The 17,144-nt window shown below is 35.8% G+C and overlaps 2 protein-coding genes across 2 annotated transcripts; one reads left to right on the forward strand and one right to left on the reverse strand.

Annotated features, from left to right (window-relative positions):
* The first annotated feature begins 488 nt into the window (after positions 1 to 488).
* On the forward strand, positions 489 to 10,304 carry asl (argininosuccinate lyase). The gene is made up of 16 exons (XM_083564767.1): positions 489 to 723; positions 2,383 to 2,577; positions 3,675 to 3,758; positions 3,973 to 4,029; positions 4,761 to 4,858; positions 4,951 to 5,028; positions 5,868 to 5,945; positions 6,870 to 6,922; positions 7,120 to 7,182; positions 7,646 to 7,760; positions 8,089 to 8,173; positions 8,250 to 8,309; positions 8,389 to 8,472; positions 8,867 to 8,947; positions 9,023 to 9,129; positions 9,534 to 10,304. The coding sequence occupies exons 1-16, from the start codon at positions 709 to 711 to the stop codon at positions 9,676 to 9,678; spliced, it is 1,398 nt and encodes a 465-aa protein (XP_083420893.1). The 5' UTR covers positions 489 to 708; the 3' UTR covers positions 9,679 to 10,304.
* Positions 9,914 to 16,164, reverse strand: ca4c (carbonic anhydrase IV c). The gene is made up of 8 exons (XM_083564774.1): positions 16,087 to 16,164; positions 13,392 to 13,439; positions 13,006 to 13,170; positions 12,685 to 12,830; positions 12,461 to 12,553; positions 12,287 to 12,353; positions 11,891 to 12,054; positions 9,914 to 10,487 (listed from the first exon to the last, which is right to left on the reverse strand). Exons 1-8 carry the CDS (start codon positions 16,139 to 16,141, stop codon positions 10,296 to 10,298), a joined length of 930 nt encoding a protein of 309 aa, XP_083420900.1. The 5' UTR covers positions 16,142 to 16,164; the 3' UTR covers positions 9,914 to 10,295.
* Positions 16,165 to 17,144: the final 980 nt, after the last annotated feature.

Below are 17,144 nucleotides of genomic sequence, written 5' to 3' on the forward strand. Positions count from 1 at the left end.
TATAGTTTATAAACGAAATCCAAGTGGTAATTATCTTCATTATTATTAACACGTGTTTCTAAAATTCTAAAAAAAACAAACAAAAAACAAACAAAAAACAAAAAAGCAAGTCATAATATACTGGTATAATTGTTGTAAATTGGATGTTGCAGTATATTAGTTAGGATATTATTTTTTTTATAATATTATACAATTATTCTTTTTTATATTTTTTATAAATATACATATATATTGTGTGTGTGTGTGTGTATATATATATATATATATATATATATATATATATATATATATATATATATATATATATATATATATATATATATATATATATATATATATATATAAATTATTATTAATATTATTATTATAAATGGGTTTAAACCCCACTATTTGAACATTTATGCTTCTTCTTGTGCAGTATTAATTAATATGTTTATTTATTTTTTCCCAATCATTTTCTGTCACGTGTAGCGTTTGCGAGTCGACTCTTAACTGAGTCGACTCTTGAATGATATGTTTGCGGAATTGATTCTTTTTCTATTTGCTCATTTTCCTTGCGTGTGTGTGCGATTGTGGTCTCGACAGCCGTTCCAGCTTAGGATCTGTTTTTAGCTCGTTGCTAGCTGTAAAAGAACCACGTCTTCCGCAAGTGAACGCTGAATATCAACCTCCTCATTTCAGAAGAAGAAGGAGCCTGAATCAGGAACCATGGCAGCTGCCGAGGTAAACCAATCTCTTTTTTATTCTGCGAGATTAAAGGAATAGTGGCAGAGGTGGTAGTAGTAAAATAAAAAATGTGTACACATTTCTCCTTAAACTTAAAAGTAGTTTAGTTTATGTTTGCTCTACAGTTCTGCATTTACACGAGCGTTAAAGACAAGAGTAATGAAGTTAACATGGGCAGGTCTGTCACCCACACACCTGAAAAAAGTTGTTAACAGCTGTGTTCTTTTGTCTTATTAACCTTAAATGAGAGAAAAAACTCAGAAAGGCTTGAGAAAGAACAAATGATAAAGCTGCTATAAATATTCTGAACAGGAAGTAACTTGCCTGGAGTGCCATAATCTTAAAGTGGAAGGTGGCAGCTCAGTGGTTAAAGCTCTGGGTTGCTGATCAGAAGGTTGGGGATTGTAAATTGACCCACCTAATGGCCCAACCATGGAATCTACTGGATCCACTTTTTTGTCTTTCTCACGCTGCTGTAAAAGATTACTAAAAGGGATGGCAATTTGTTACATCAATCTAATTTTTAACCTTTAATCTGACAGTGGCATTGAGTAAAAAAACAGGAGGTGGAGCTGGAGGTAGCAGAGCTGAAGATGTTAAGGTTTTCGTTGGGAGTGACGAGGATGGACAAGCATAGAACTTAATCTCTAAGAGTGACCGCACATATATGACGTTTTGGAGACAAGGTGAGGGAGGTGAGATTGAGATGGTTTGGACATGTGCAGAGGAGGGACAGGGGGTATATCAGTAGGAGAATGCTGAGGATGAAGCTGCCAGGAAGGAGGAGAAGAGGAAGACCAAAGAGGAGGTTTATAATTGTGGTGAGGGAAGAAATGCAGGTAGTTGGTTTGAAAGAGGCAGATGTAGAGGACTGGGGGGTATGGAGAGGGATGATCCCCTGTGGCGACCCCCAATGAAAGAAGCCGAAAGAAGAAGAAGATTCTGACCTCAATTTGTAATAAGATTTATTTTGAAAATATCTTTTTTTTTGGCTAGAATATCCCCAGGAGAGAAAGAGGGGGTTTAAAGATGGGTGAGAGGGAAGCTGATTAAATAGCTTTCTCTTATCAGATTATAGAAATTCTCTCCTCAGATTAGAAAGTTTGTTGTTTTGTTGCATGACAGTTCTTGGAGTCTGACCTCATTGAGACATTTGACCATCCTTACAGGTTCAAGTCTCTTACGCTGCCAAGTTGCCACCGTTGGGTCCTTCTTTGCTCCAGGGTCACTTCATCATGTCTGAAACTGTGCATTAACCCCAGATTCCTAGCAAACTGGGATAGGCAAAATAATCTTTCACTTAGTGTTGTGTTGTTCATAATAAATTAAAGACTTTAATCAGATTGCTGTTGCACAAGATGAAAAACACACCTAGGAAATTAGCTACAGTTATAGTAAAATATATTGTAGATTATTTTCATATGATGGTATGCCTTGTTTTTTTTTCCACCTTTGTAATCACTTCTGAATATTAATTTTTTGTTTCTTACATCAATAACATAATATTGATGGTAGTAATAGTAATAGTAATGGCAAGATATATATTTTGGTTTACAGGTGCAAAACCTAGTATTTGGTAGTGTAGATAATAAATGGCCTTATGTTACATTTGTAAAATATAATTTTTGCTCCTGTCCATTTTTTTCTGCGATACAGGGAAACAAGTTATGGGGCGGTAGATTTGTAGGGAGCACTGATCCCATCATGGAGAAGTTCAATGCCTCAATATCATACGACCAGCGCATGTGGAATGCAGACATCAGGGGCAGTAAAGCCTACGTGAAGGCATTGCACAAAGCTAAACTGGTCACGCAGGAGGAAATGAAGCAGATTCAGAACGGCCTTGATCAGGTAAGCTGACTTGAATATTTGTTTCCTTCTGTGAAACCCTTTTAGTGTTTGTAGCCTAACAAGAATTGTGAGATTTGTATTCGGGAACATTCAAGGAAATGAAAACTGTTCCCTTGTATAAAACATTTTTGTTGAATTGAATTTCTAATTGTTGTTGGAGCTTTACATCACACACCTAGTCCTGTCATAGAAAGGTGTGGTACACTTACATGGTGGGCCACCAAGGTGTGTGTGTGTGTGTGTGTGTGTGTGTGTGTGTGTGTGTGTGTGTGTGTGTGTGTGTGTGTGTGTGTGTGTGTGTGTGTGTGTGTGTGTGTGTGTGTGTGTGTGTGTGTGTGTGTGTGTGTTGAGACAGAGTGGTCAGTACATGTAGTGAATAAATACACCAAAAACTCTCCTGTGCTTAAAAAACGTTTATGCAAGCACTGCACACACTACTAGTGTCACTGACATGCCTAACAGATGGGCTCCAGTGTGTAACTGAATACTGACAATGCCGTATAACATCGATCATCAACTTGGCAGGCCGCCATATGGGTGTTAACAAAAGAAAGCATTTCATAAGACCTTAAAATAATTATATCAGAAATGTATAAAATTCCCATTTTTATTGGAGTAAATTTTTTTTTTAACATGAAGCAGCAGGGTAAATTATATCTCTGAAGGCAGCTCATTGGACCAGATTAAAGACTAATTTAATTGAAGAAGTATATGTAAAGTAATAAGTGTTTTGAGTGTAATCTGTTTTGAGTCTATGCCACTGGTAATGGGAATTGAATTACAAAAAAACATGACCATAAATTAATTATTATTAGTAGAGCATGCAATATATATGTGTTGTGGCCGTTCAGTCATTTTTTGTTGCAAAATATGCAGTTTGATGTAACTGATCATATGGTATTGTAGGTGGACATGATAAACACAGTTGTATGTTCATTTGCACAACAGTAGCTCAAGAGTTACATGACCCTCTTGATGGAGGTCAATATGCACCACACTAGACAAAAAAATGTACATGTACTGGTTCATTGTTGCTTTGCATCACAAAACCTGTTTCACATAGTACGGAACAGTCTACCTCTTTTGTGCTAAATCAGGTTTTGGGTGAATGGTCCAGTGGTACATTCCAGATTAAACCAGGAGATGAGGATATTCACACAGCCAATGAGCGCAGACTAAAGGTGAGCTTTATTTTATTGTCAAACCATAATTTTGTATTTATTCATTTGGCAAATATTTCTATTAAAAGTGTGGTCTGGGGCAGATTTTTTTATTTAGTACTAGTTTAAATTAGTGAACTACAAACTACTTGCTGCAGACAGGGGGTTTAATTACATTGTGGTGTAAGGAACCAGTGGTGTGTTGCATTTTTAATGTTGTGTGTTTGTGTTAAAGGAACTGATCGGAGAGGCAGCTGGAAAGCTTCATACCGGCAGGAGCAGGAATGATCAAGTACGTCTTACTTTGTACACAATACAGACATCCAGACCACATCAATGTTAAATTCCTGAAGTTGATTGGCTGGAAGGCAGTGATACATTTTTTAACAGTAGCTCTTATTTTTGTGATGGCTGTAATTCAAATGAGTTTTATGGCAGACAATCCATATATTCAACGGCCAATAATAAGCTATTGAAAACATTCTGGACTTTAACAAATAAAATGTATTCACAATAAGAGTATATAGAAGAATAGCTATAGATTAGTAGTTGATAGGACTAAGCTTTCTGAAAGGAGAGTTACAGAAGTGTCAGGACAAATTTTAGCAGTCAGTAATAGTGGGTGCATAATGGGTGAGACTGAGACAGAGGACCTGCTTCTTTGTAAGATGATAAGGCTGTTTTTTCATATTAACTTTAAAAGAAAGAGAAAGAGAGAGAGAGAAAGAGAAAGAGAGAGAGAGAGGAAAAAAGTATAAGAGATGAAGAGGCTGATGAGGGAGAAACTGTTTATAGTTGCGCTAATGTAAGAAGTCACAGTAACTTAATGTGAAATAGTTACAAATTCCACAAGGTGATTGTAACTGTGACCTGATAAATGTATTGTTCTTTTGTTTACTAAAAAAACAAAAAAAAAAAACCTTCTAGCCGCACAGACTAGCATGTGTATTGCTTATTTTAAATAGTTTGTATGCGTTTAATTTTTTTAATGATTCTTCTTATTGTTATGTGTCACTTGAATAGGTTGTGACAGATATGAGGCTGTGGTTACGCGATGCTATTGACACCCTGAAAGGAAACACCATTCAACTTATAACTACCATGGTGGAAAGGGCAGCAGTGTAAGAACATGAAACTAATATCAATTCACATTCGATGTTTACATGCACAAGGGACGTATTCTCATCTTTCCACGATTTTCTTTGCTCCAAAGGGAAATCAACATCCTTTTTCCTGGATACACTCACATGCAGAGAGCACAGCCAATCAGGTGGAGCCACTGGATTCTCAGGTACATTTTCACACAACTATGTGGCTATGAACAATGTACACTATAAGAATAAAAGTTTGACTCCTGATCATAAGATTTGTATGTGAGTTTTTTAACATACTATTCCACATTGGCTGTTTTAATACCCTGCATGCTTCTGGAAAGATCCACTGGATTTTTGGAGTGTGGTTGTGGATTTGTGTGGTTTGTGCTTTGTGCTATTGATGTAGGGTGAGGAGGTCTCGGTGGAGTCAGCGTTCCAATTTATCTCAAAGGTGTTTAATATGGTTGAGGTCAGAGCTCAATAGGAGACCATCCTTCTACCCCAACCCATGTAAACTATATCTTCATAGAGCTGGCTTTGTGCACAGGGGCATTGTCATGCTGGAACAGTTTTGGGTCTCCTAGTTCAATTGAAGGGGAATTTTAAAGCTACCACATCCAATGACATCATATACAATTGCATGCCTCCAACTTTGTGGTAACAGTTTGGGAAAGAACTACATATTGCTGGAAAGGTGTCCCTATACATAATATACATGCTTATATGAATTAAACAAGTCAGTATTAATACACTCATTGATAAGAAAAAAAGGAGTAGAAGCAACTAACTTGTATATAATAAAAAAATTTTATGCTTCTGCCAGTAAGTGATCTCACTTTAACATGTTGTCCATGTGTCTATTACAGATTCTCATTAATTCTAATGTAAAAATGAATTGCTAATTGTGCTTACTAACTGTATGCATTTTTTGCAGGAGTAAATGGACCAGTTATTTAGCATAATAACCAAGCTACAAATTGACAATTTTGACAGATTAAACAGTGACCATTAAAACACTATTTTGCTGTTGTTTTAGTCACACAGTGGCACTAAGCAGAGATGTGGAGCAGCTGGAGGAAATCAAGAAACGGGTCAATGTTCTGCCTTTGGGAAGGTCTGTGTTCATTCTGATGTATTGCTTACTTTCAAATCTATATGATGCACTCACTTGCATATTTATCACTTCACTTATAGCTTAAATGTAGTCATTGGGGCTGTAACCATTCCTCGAGTAATTGATTGCAAAAATTCAGTCCATTTAACTAAACACCCCTCGGACCATTATTACGGACTTGTCGCCCACTAAATTCTGGAGCGCTCTGGACAGGTAACAAAAGACAGGGTATATCGGTAGGAGAATAATATGAGAATGAATACATGAGTGAGAATAATTGAGTTTCATTAAAGGAATAGTTTCCTGCTCTATGCATCCACTAAGTAGGGACTTTTTGAACAGACTGTATTTGTATTTTATTGTAATATGGCAATTAAATGCACTAAATGGGTTTAGTTCTTACCGATATTCTTGTAAACAATTTCAGAAATAAAAATGTAAATTTTTCTAAAAAGAAAACCAAACTACTTTTTTAATTTTAACAAAACCTGTCTTATTATTTCTTTATTTATTATTGCTCATTAATAAGAAAATAAAAAGAACTTCTATCCGATTACTTGATTAATTGATTTAATAACAGTTAGTATACTCGATTCGATTAGTAGTCATATATTCATAAGTGCGCCCAGCTGGCATTAAAGCTCCAGAGTTCTGCCTAGTACAGTGTTTTGGCAAACTAAAAAGTTAAACGTGTTAGCGATGTCATGTAATAAAGTATGATAAGCTAGTTAATATATCACATTAATACAGACTAAGGAAAATGTCAAATGCCATAAATGTAAATTTAATCAAGCATATAATTATTGTGCACTTTTTACGAAGCATCAAAGGCATATTGTATTTGCACTCTTGACAGAAAGTCTACATAATAGGTATATCATTCTTAATAGATTATATCTAATTATTTTCAATGTTGTTTTACAGTGGAGCCATCGCTGGAAACCCCTTTAATATTGATAGAGAGCTTCTTCGTAATGGTTGGTTATTTTAGTGATTTCTTGCCTTATTGTGTTATTTAGGTTAGATTAATAAAAATGATAATAATCCATAAACATTACATTCATTCATCTGATATGTGTATTATGCAAAATTAAAGCGGGCTCTTATGTAGTTCAAATTCATGTTCTGTTCTATTTTTATATTTTGTTCTGAATATTTTGTTCTTTCTCTGCAGAGCTCAACTTTGACGGGATCAGCATCAACAGTATGGATGCAACCGGGCAGAGAGATTTTGTTGGTATGTTTCTTGCTTTAAGTCTCATAGAACAAAACAAAAACAATATTGGCTCCACATAGTGATGGCTGCTCATGGTATTTAATAAGAGGGATAAAAAAAGTTATATATTTTTATGAGAGGTGTATTTTGAACAATAAAAAATACGTGTGTGATTTAAACATTTTGACAGTTGCATTTATGTGTCACTTTCAGAATACAATAAAATAGAGTCTGGGACTTATTAATGCATATTTTTTAACCACTGGCTCTCAGCAAGAAATGCTTTGGACACTCCTGGCTTTAGGCCCAGGTTCTGACAACTTTACACTTCTTTCATGTTGTACAGAACAACATTAAACTGACATTTAGGTCATGTTTAATATAGATATCTTTTATTGCGTTAATTCAGCTAAAAACAAACATCTGTGTGATTATTATTATTATTTTTTTAATTTAATTTAATTTAATTTAATTTTTTATTTAGCTGAGTTCCTCTTCTGGGGATCGATGTGTCTCATGCACCTCAGTAAGATGGCAGAGGATTTGATCCTGTACAGCACCAAAGAATTCTCTTTTATGACACTATCGGATGCATATAGGTGAGTGCGTGTACATACTTCGTCAAACATGCTTATTATATCATTCTTAATTCATTGCATGATGTAGCATTATTTTTCAATAAATACTACATGGTAATTGATAACTACAAAGACTTTAAGAGATCATATTCTCTGTCTTAATGAAAGCAGCCTCACAAATCTGAATCCACTCTGTTCATTGTCTCGTGTGTGTGTGTGTGTGTGTGTGTGTGTGTGTGTGTGTGTGTGTGTGTGTGTGTGTGTGTGTGTGTGTGTGTGTGTGTGTGTGTGTGTGTGTGTTGTAGTGCTGCCTTAATTAAATCTTTGCTTTTGTGTTTGGCGAGAACAGTACAGGGAGCAGTCTGATGCCGCAGAAGAAGAATGCTGACAGTCTGGAGCTCATCCGAAGCAAAGCAGGGCGAGTGTTTGGCAGGGTAAGGCCTGGTACTGATGAGATTCACTGAAGAATCGATACATATTTACCATTATTAATCCATCACTGTGGTTCAGTGTGCAGGATTTATGATGGTACTTAAAGGCCTCCCCAGCACATACAACAAAGATCTACAGGTAAACCAAGATTGGTTTTATAGAGAAAACGGTGTGTTAGAATTTACTCAGGAACTAATCATCTGTGTGTGTTTTGTAGGAGGATAAAGAGGCCATGTTTGACACCTATGATTCATTGCATGCTGTACTGCAGGTGGCTACAGGTGTCATGTCCACACTGGAGGTGATTTCTTTCACAATTTTAGCACTTTGTTTTTATTTCAGCCACATTGGCAAATGAAAAATGGCACCAAGGGAATACACATCATCTGCTGTCATTTTATATCAGAGCCTGAAAACGGTCAGCCTGATCAGTTTACTACATAAACACTAGAGCTGAAAGACATCAGAACCTTGTTACCTGTTTGTGTATATGCAGAGGTAGTAAGGGCTATGGTTAATGTTTCACTGATTTGAACACTGTCTTAAGCAATTTCTTTGAATAGTATACCATAGTATAACTCTAATACATGTTAGGTAAAGTAGTCAGGTGCACACATCAGGTTCCATAAGGTAGTAAGTACATTATTTTGTTTAGGAAGTAAAACTACTTAGTCACTTTTTGCAATCTATTGCAGGTTAATCAGAAAGCCATGGAGGCAGCACTTAGTCCAGACATGCTGGCCACTGATTTGGCCTACTACCTTGTCAGGAAAGGAGTGAGTACATCAACTTTTCACAGCTGTGCTTTTGGATAATCAAGTTATTAATTATACAAAGCATTTTTTTTGTAGATGCCTTTTAGGGAAGCTCATAGCTGCTCAGGGAAAGCTGTCTTTCAAGCAGAGTCTAAAGGTGTCCCACTGAACCAACTTACCATGGAAGACCTCCATACTGCAAGGTCAGCAATACACACACACACACACACACACACACACACACACACACACACACACACACACACACACACACACACAAATTTTTACTTAGCTTCATCAAGGTAGTTAAGTAGAAAGTTCTGGCTTCAAACTGACCAACTCTATTTTTATTTAGAACAATAATATTATAATAATGATAATAAACCAGTTGTTTTATTGTCATAACAGCACTATTACTTTTTTACTTCATTAATTTGAATCATTTTAGTACTTTGACAGCAGTAATATATTTTTATTAATTAAGGAAAGTTGCATGTTTTTATGTACATGGGATAGGATCTCTTGGCCAGTGGATTAGGAAGAAGGCGCAATTGTCCAATGTATTGGAATATCTAAAACTGATTCTCTCCCCTGTTTTGGTCCATAGTCCCCTGTTCGGCAGTGACGTGTCCGCATTGTGGGACTACACAAGCAGTGTGGAGCAGTACAGCGCCTCTGGTGGCACAGCACGGAGTAGCGTTACGGCACAGATAGAACAAATGAGAGCCTGGCTGAAGGTCCACAGTGTTTAAATGGTCCCTTCCGATGTACAGGCAAACATAGTTAGCACATACAAGCATTTGCATATTTTCATAAAAAAAATTTGCCACACTAAAATTGCTTACTGTCAAATATTTTACTTAAATTTACATGTGAATGTAGGCCAACATACCTCCGGCAATAAAGGTGCTGCAGTACCTCTTGATTTTCAGGTTTACTGCAAGTAGTAAGTGCACTTGCAACTTTTTTCCAAAATCGACGTTAGCGACAACGCTCTTTGTAGTACTGCCAATTAAAACGCCTTCCTAGATTCCTACTGTGGTTAATACTTGACTTTTTTTAAGCAACTATCTTTAAACTCCATTAATCAATGCAATCTTTTAGGTTTAATATATTATTTCAGTGACTTTTAAGAACTTTGAGCATTCTTTGTTGTGGAACTTAAAGTTTTTAATCACAATGGGGTACAAAAACACTACTCTTGCACAGCATTGCTTTGTATGTTGCTAACTAATGAATAAACAATTGCCTTTTTTTTATGCTCTAAAACCCTTTTTCAGTACAATAGTACTGTATATGCCTTATCTCAAAAATATATTTGTATTGTCGTTCTTTTGGATTTTTATCTTGGAAAAAAAAAGACAGTACATTATGTGAATATACTCTCTATCAGCTTAAAAACACAAAGGAAACACAGACACAGAATGACTGGTCCGGATGACGTAAAGGAACATGCCGTGGATTTGTACACCATGCGCCCGTTTAGCTTCTGCACTGGGCGGTAGGTTTCAATCATGGGATCTCCTGTCTCGAACCGCAACTGCTTTGTTACATCCACCAGCTGTAGAACACAAACAAAAATAGTGTTAACAAGGTTTGAAATATTTTCTCAAGCTGATAATACTTCCCAAGCTGTTCTTTCCCTAAAGGCTTCACCCTTCAAATCTCTTACTGCTGGTCAGTGGCTAAGTAGGTAGCATTGCAGAATTAAAGATCCAGGCTTATTAGTTTGATCCTGAGCTTAGGTTACTGTCAGTGAGGAGTTATATATTTTGCCAGTGTCTGTGCCAGTTTTCTCAAGAGTCCATGTCTGCATTCATGTCCATGCGTGATTAGTGTGCGCTGTGATTGGATCATATCTAGCATGTATTCCTGCCTTACAGCCAGCATTATTGGGATAAGATCAGATCAACACTGACCAGGATAAAGTGGATATTGAAGGTGAATGAACATAAAGGCAGAGCTGTTTTATAACATGGTCTATGACATACTTAAATAAAAACAAGTGTTTCAGTTTTAAAATGAATGAATGAATAAATATGAAAAGCTTTACTATGTTGCCAACAGGAGAGTAAAGACTATTGCAGTGGTTAAGATGTTGGACTTATGATCAGAAGGTCATGAGTTCAAATCCCACTAAGCACCACTAAGCTGTCACTGCTGGGTAGTTTGCGCAAGGTCCTTAACCTTCAACTGCTCATGTATAAATGAGATAATTGTAAGTCTGCCAAATGCTGTAAATATAATTTAAATTTAGGAGTTACATATGGCTAATGCAAATTTACATATAACATTCAAATTTCAAACTCCTAAATGCACAAGGTATACCTACATCAAAGTGCTTATCGGCTGCAATGCATTGAGCTATTCGTTGCAATGACATTGTTCTGTTACAAAATGACTATACCTACATTTAAAGGTAATCCTGTTTGTTGACATGACTATTGTGTAAATGAGTGTCTAAGAAGCAAAGTGTATTGGGGAAAAAATGCTCACTTTTTGATCTCATTTTGAAGGACCTACTAAAGGAATTTTTTTTTCATCAGTTTGGAAAGACCACAAGAACCCTGGTTCATCACTTAAGAATTGACTGCAACCAATATTACTTCTATCATAGAGTATGTTGGTGTGACAATCCCCGCTACAGGCATGGTAGAATCTATATGCAGTTTAATAAGAATAACAGCACAAATGTAATCCAAATAAGTTGTTCCCTATTGCTATATGTCCCCAGGAAACTCCCCAACTCCTGGTCGACTGTACCGTCAAACTATTCGTGTAGAGCCATATTCGGTGGCTTAGAACACCGACCCAGCATGCAGAGCTTCCAGCAGATAATTATTTGTATATATACAATTTAGATCATTACTGTACTATTCTATCAAAAATATTAAATTTTTTCGAACTGAATTGCCTGAAGTAAGTCTCAGAAGAATTATTGTCAGCAGTCATCATGTTCTCTACCTGTTGTTGGTTGATGTAAAAAAACTCCTGGAAGATGGTCCAGATGATGGCCTCATCACAGCCTGGAACGGTCAGAGAACCTGAGTAACGGTAGTAACTGGAAAGCTTCTCCAATGAAGGCAAGATATCAGTCAACCGGAAATTCTGGAGAGTGGTGCTGTTCCCTTTGTGAAAAGAATGATCAAATAACATTTAATTTGTGAGATATGGATTATTTAGCTTTCCTCACAGTTTACAAATATTATTTATATTGCCAAATTCCTCCACTTTATATAATGCTTCCTGCATGATAAAAGTGGAAATGAGGGCTACCAGACGATATTACTAAATTATAAGTAAATGAAAATGCAAATGAAAAATTCAGAAAGTAGTCAGACTTCAGACAGTGGAGCTCACCATTATATGGAATTCTACCCAAAGCCTCAATTACTTCATTGAATTTCTGGTTTTCCTTTGTGGAGACCTGTGTCAAAGAATAAGGGCATCATGTCATTAATAATGGAATCATTAAGATTAATTGAGAAAAAAACTCAAACACTACATCAACCAAGATGCCCCAAAGTTTATTACCTCATAGAAGAAAGCAAGACCAGCTACCCCCACTGAATCATTCATGGCTTCTTTTAGGGTATTGTACTGCTCTTTGATATGAACAATATGAAGCTTTGGGAGAGACAGAACACAAAAAAATAGCATTGAGTACAGCACACATAATATATATATATATATATATATACACTGTATATATCATGCTGTTATCAAACTAAATATTGGATGATGATATGTGATATTACTTCCATGGGATACTGCTCCCCATCTATGGTGTGTTCTGAGCCAAACCCATCTTCCACTCCCCAGTGTAGATGCAGCTGGATGGCCTTGTAAGTGGCAGGCAGATCCCCACCTCGGATCCGCAGAGATGGTGGAAGTGCAAGCACAGCTGAAAAAGGGCAAAATGTTACAAACTAGAAAGCAAACCATTTGCATAACAAATGTTTGGTAGCTCTTAACTGTAACAAAAAATTTACAAAATACATCTGTGTTTGTTATATCTCAGCTGTCTAATTTGGCCTGAAATAAAGGTGAAAATAGAACCAATGACATTTCAAACTCACCACTATATCCAACATTTTGCACAGTGACATTCAGAGTTTGTGTGTAGCCTTCAAAGATGATCGGGGTTAGGTGGGGGGCATGCCTTGCCTTTTGCGTGACAATGTTAATGGGTGATTGTGTCTGGCCTCCACATTCTGGAAAGGCTTTGTCCCACTGACTAGGATCTGACACATCATCATAATAATACATAATGAACAAACTGGTACAATTAAATTATAAACTTGTTCATTTATTCATCTTTAGTGGGTGCCTTATCCTGTTCAGGGTTTTGGTGGATTCCAAAAATGCAACATGGGAATACATCAGACCATGTACCCACAGGGACCCACTGTGCCACCCTAGCCAATAAATAAATGGTAGAAAGTTAAAACTTGACTGTGCTTACCTTTGCAATTTACATCACATGAGTATTGGCTCTGGTAGCACCACTGAACTGGAACAGAGAAAACAACCGGTTAAAGTTGGGTTCTTCAAGGGCTTTTTGAGAATTCATTGGATTCTGGATTATCAAGGAACCTCAGCTTGATAAAAAGTTCTGTTCGGAACTGTTGATGTTCTCACCATATTTACAATTGAAGAGATTTTTTAAAAGGTTAAGAGCTTATAGCTCACAGTAACAAATACAAAAGAAACAGAACACAGCTATGATATTTCTCCTTTGGTCACTTGTCTGAGCAACATTGAACTATTTGTACCTGGGGTGGAGATAGTAATTTTTGTTGAGGATTTGCACATTATATGTACATATTTTGAATTGAGGCAACACTGGAAAAACTCTGAAGTTCAATATGAAGATATATTTAAGAGGAACTTTACTTTTTTTTAAAAAAATTTCTATTGCTATATTTATTTTATCTATGATATACTGCTAAATGTCATTTTTACAATCTGAGTAATTTTTTGAGAGTATATAATTACTTAATTAGCATTTGTGTATCATTTTAGTGGTTTCTCTGCTCTGATACACACACCTTCAACCAGGACAAGCTGGTAAATTGCTTATTAGTTGAATCAGTAATATTAGAACCAGAGAAAACAAAAAAATATGAGACCAGGGCATTTCCAGGACCGTGGTGACTGTAGATTCGACAATACAGGTATATAATCATCACCTCAAAAGTATATTTTTTTCATCTAAGTTTCTCACGGTACCACAATACTGCTAAGTGCAAAGTCCTGTATCCTAAATACTGTCATGTCTCAGGAAACTCTTACACATTGCTGACACAAATGTTAATATTAATGTATTCACTTAAAATTTCATCATAGCTTTAATTTCTATAGTAAACATTTTATTCTGTTTATATTAGGCTTAGAATTATAAAGACTAGAGCATCTGTAAAGTCTCATAAAATGAGGAATATGCAGAATATGGCCAATAGTATGTAGGTACCTGACCATCACACCCATATGTGTTTGGTGAGCATCCCATTCCAAAGCTGTAGCCCAGTTTGCTGCTATAAAGACCTCCATTCTTCTTGGAAGACTTTCTTGTTTTCTGCCCATTCAACCATAAGAACGTGTGAAGTTTTTATGCAAGCCACTTAAGATCTTCTAACCTTGGCAAACCATGTCTTTACGACTCAATTTGTGTACAGGGGCACTGTGATTCTGGAACATTGTTTGGCCTCTTAGGAAATAAATTTTAAAAAATACAATATACAAAGAAATTCTATAGAATTGTGCCCTTTTAACTGTATGGCAACAATTTCGGGAAGAAACACATGATAGTGTGGTCAGGAGTATAAAAACACCAGGAAGTCTTGTCTTGTCTCCTGTCTCTAGTCTTGCTCTATTTTTTGTAAAAAAAATTTAATTTGGTAAATAATTTGGCAATTAATTTGGCAATTAATTAATTTGGTAATTGGTGGTTGGTTACATTGGGTTATTTCGACCAAACTCCAAATACTGTGAACCTTGAGCAGTTAGGCTACGATAGCTAGGTCACAATTAGCAATGTGTTTGTTTTGTTTTGTTTTTGAATGTACATTAGAAAAACACTCCCCTACCCTAATGCCTCTCTTGTCCTTGCTGTTTTTTCCTGCCAAGGGTTGAAATTAATAATCTTAGTGGTGGTACATTAACTGAACTTTAACTGAATAGGCTCTAAAAACATGTTAAAACCAGACAATGATAGACACAAAAGCATGAATAGAAGAACATACACCATCATTATAAAGGTCAGTGGGAAAACCTCTATTGCGTAGGTTATTTTTAAAGAAGACAATAAAAATCTGGTTCATTCTGTACATACTGTTCAGAAAAGCAATCCATTATACAATAGCACAGCTGACTTGATTTCATGTGAAAGCAGGTCAAATCAAACAAAATGTAAATAACAGCTATCAGGTAAAAACCAGTCATTATGGGAACCTGGAGAAATCCAGAGGTTATCATTAAGTCTCACAATAGACATTTTTCTAGGGTTTTTCACAGAGATATTAAGTACTTTAATACGCAACATGTGGGTCCTGACCTTATCGTGCTTTCTCACGCCTTTGTATACTGATATTGCTTAATGCACTGCAACAATTTCTAAACAATTGCACATCATTTGGTATAAGATTCGATTATGCAAAATATTTTGGAAAAGCAAACACAATGAATGGCAAAAAAACAACAGCAGTAATAAATGCAATAGAAGTGAACATATTTATGATTAGGCTGTGAACATACACAAGTTTATCATATTTCCTACCTGAGAGTGTATTTTGATCTGGGGAAAAATGCTTATATAAAACCACCATTGTAATGGAGGATGCAAAAATCAATTTAAGACAATACTCATTTCATTTACCTCAAAGAATTGGTGCTGTATTTAACAATTACCGCAGTAATAAAAACAAAAGATTGTTTTTACTGCATTAATCATAAGAAAGTGCATCACTATGTATAAAAGATATGCATAAATTATTAAATGTACAGTAAAATCATTATATTATTGAATCAATTAAATGGACAGTAAACCTCGAACAGCAGCAGCAATCTCTCACAAGCATCACTAAACAGGTTACAATATACGGTCATACTACTTACAAAATTGCCCTTAAAAAAATTGTCTAATTATTTGAAAACCTTACCGGAGTGGTAACATGGAGCAAGAAGAAGGCCTGACACAATGAGAGTGGACCACATGACTGCAACAGCAACAAACTCAGTCTGGCTTTCAGGTCAGAAGAGCACTTTTAAAGATGGTATAGCAGGGAGGGAGGGAAAGAAAGAGAATTTGTGTGTGTGTGTGTGTGTGTGTGTGTGTGTGTGTGTGTGTGTGTGTGTGTGTGTGTGTGTGTGTGTGTGTGTGTGTGTGTGTGTGTGAACCTAATCAGGCCGTATTCACCAATAGATATCGCCACAAAGCCAGTTTCTAGACATTAATTTTGAAATCTAATGAGCTAGAGTGACAGTGACAAGGAACATCTCAGCATGAGAGATCATCAAACCAAATAGAAACTCATCCTCTTTAAGGTAACACAAGATAAAAATTAAAACATTAAAACATTTTTACAAATATGTACAATAAAACACCTTGCTCCATAAATGAGCTCTGCACAGACCTGCCCATCATTAGACTTTTAGGACATTTGACATAATGATGAATTGACTTTGCAAGTTGTGTGACTTGAACTTGGAGGTGAACTGAGGAGAATAAACTGACCATTTATTTCATGGGGTTCTTTTGCATTTAATTGAATTTAGGGAGAAATGAAGATAAATGAAATTGTTTTGTAATCTAACTAATAATTAACAATATTTATTTGTTAATATTAAAAATAAAATGACTATTTTATTGGATAATTTTTTCTCAGATGTTCATCTATTGTTTTTCCTCATCTAAATTATATCTCATTTAATAAATTAAACAAGCCCCTGTATGACAAACTCCTGCACAGCAATCTCATATATTTCAAACACCTGTACGACAAACTCCTATATTTCAAATCGAATCAAATCAAAATGTATTTGTCACATTCACATACATACAGAGTACGACATGCAGTGAAATGCTTTATACTACTGTCCAGCATGAGGGAATAGAATGGGGAGAAAAAAAAACAAGGAAAAAGAAGGCAGATAAATAAAGAGTATACACTAAGTAAGATATTAAATATATAAAGATATATATGAGAAAAAGTGTATA

Source organism: Silurus aristotelis (genome assembly GCF_946808225.1).
Source record: "Silurus aristotelis genome assembly, chromosome: 16".
Lineage (NCBI taxonomy): Eukaryota > Metazoa > Chordata > Actinopteri > Siluriformes > Siluridae > Silurus > Silurus aristotelis.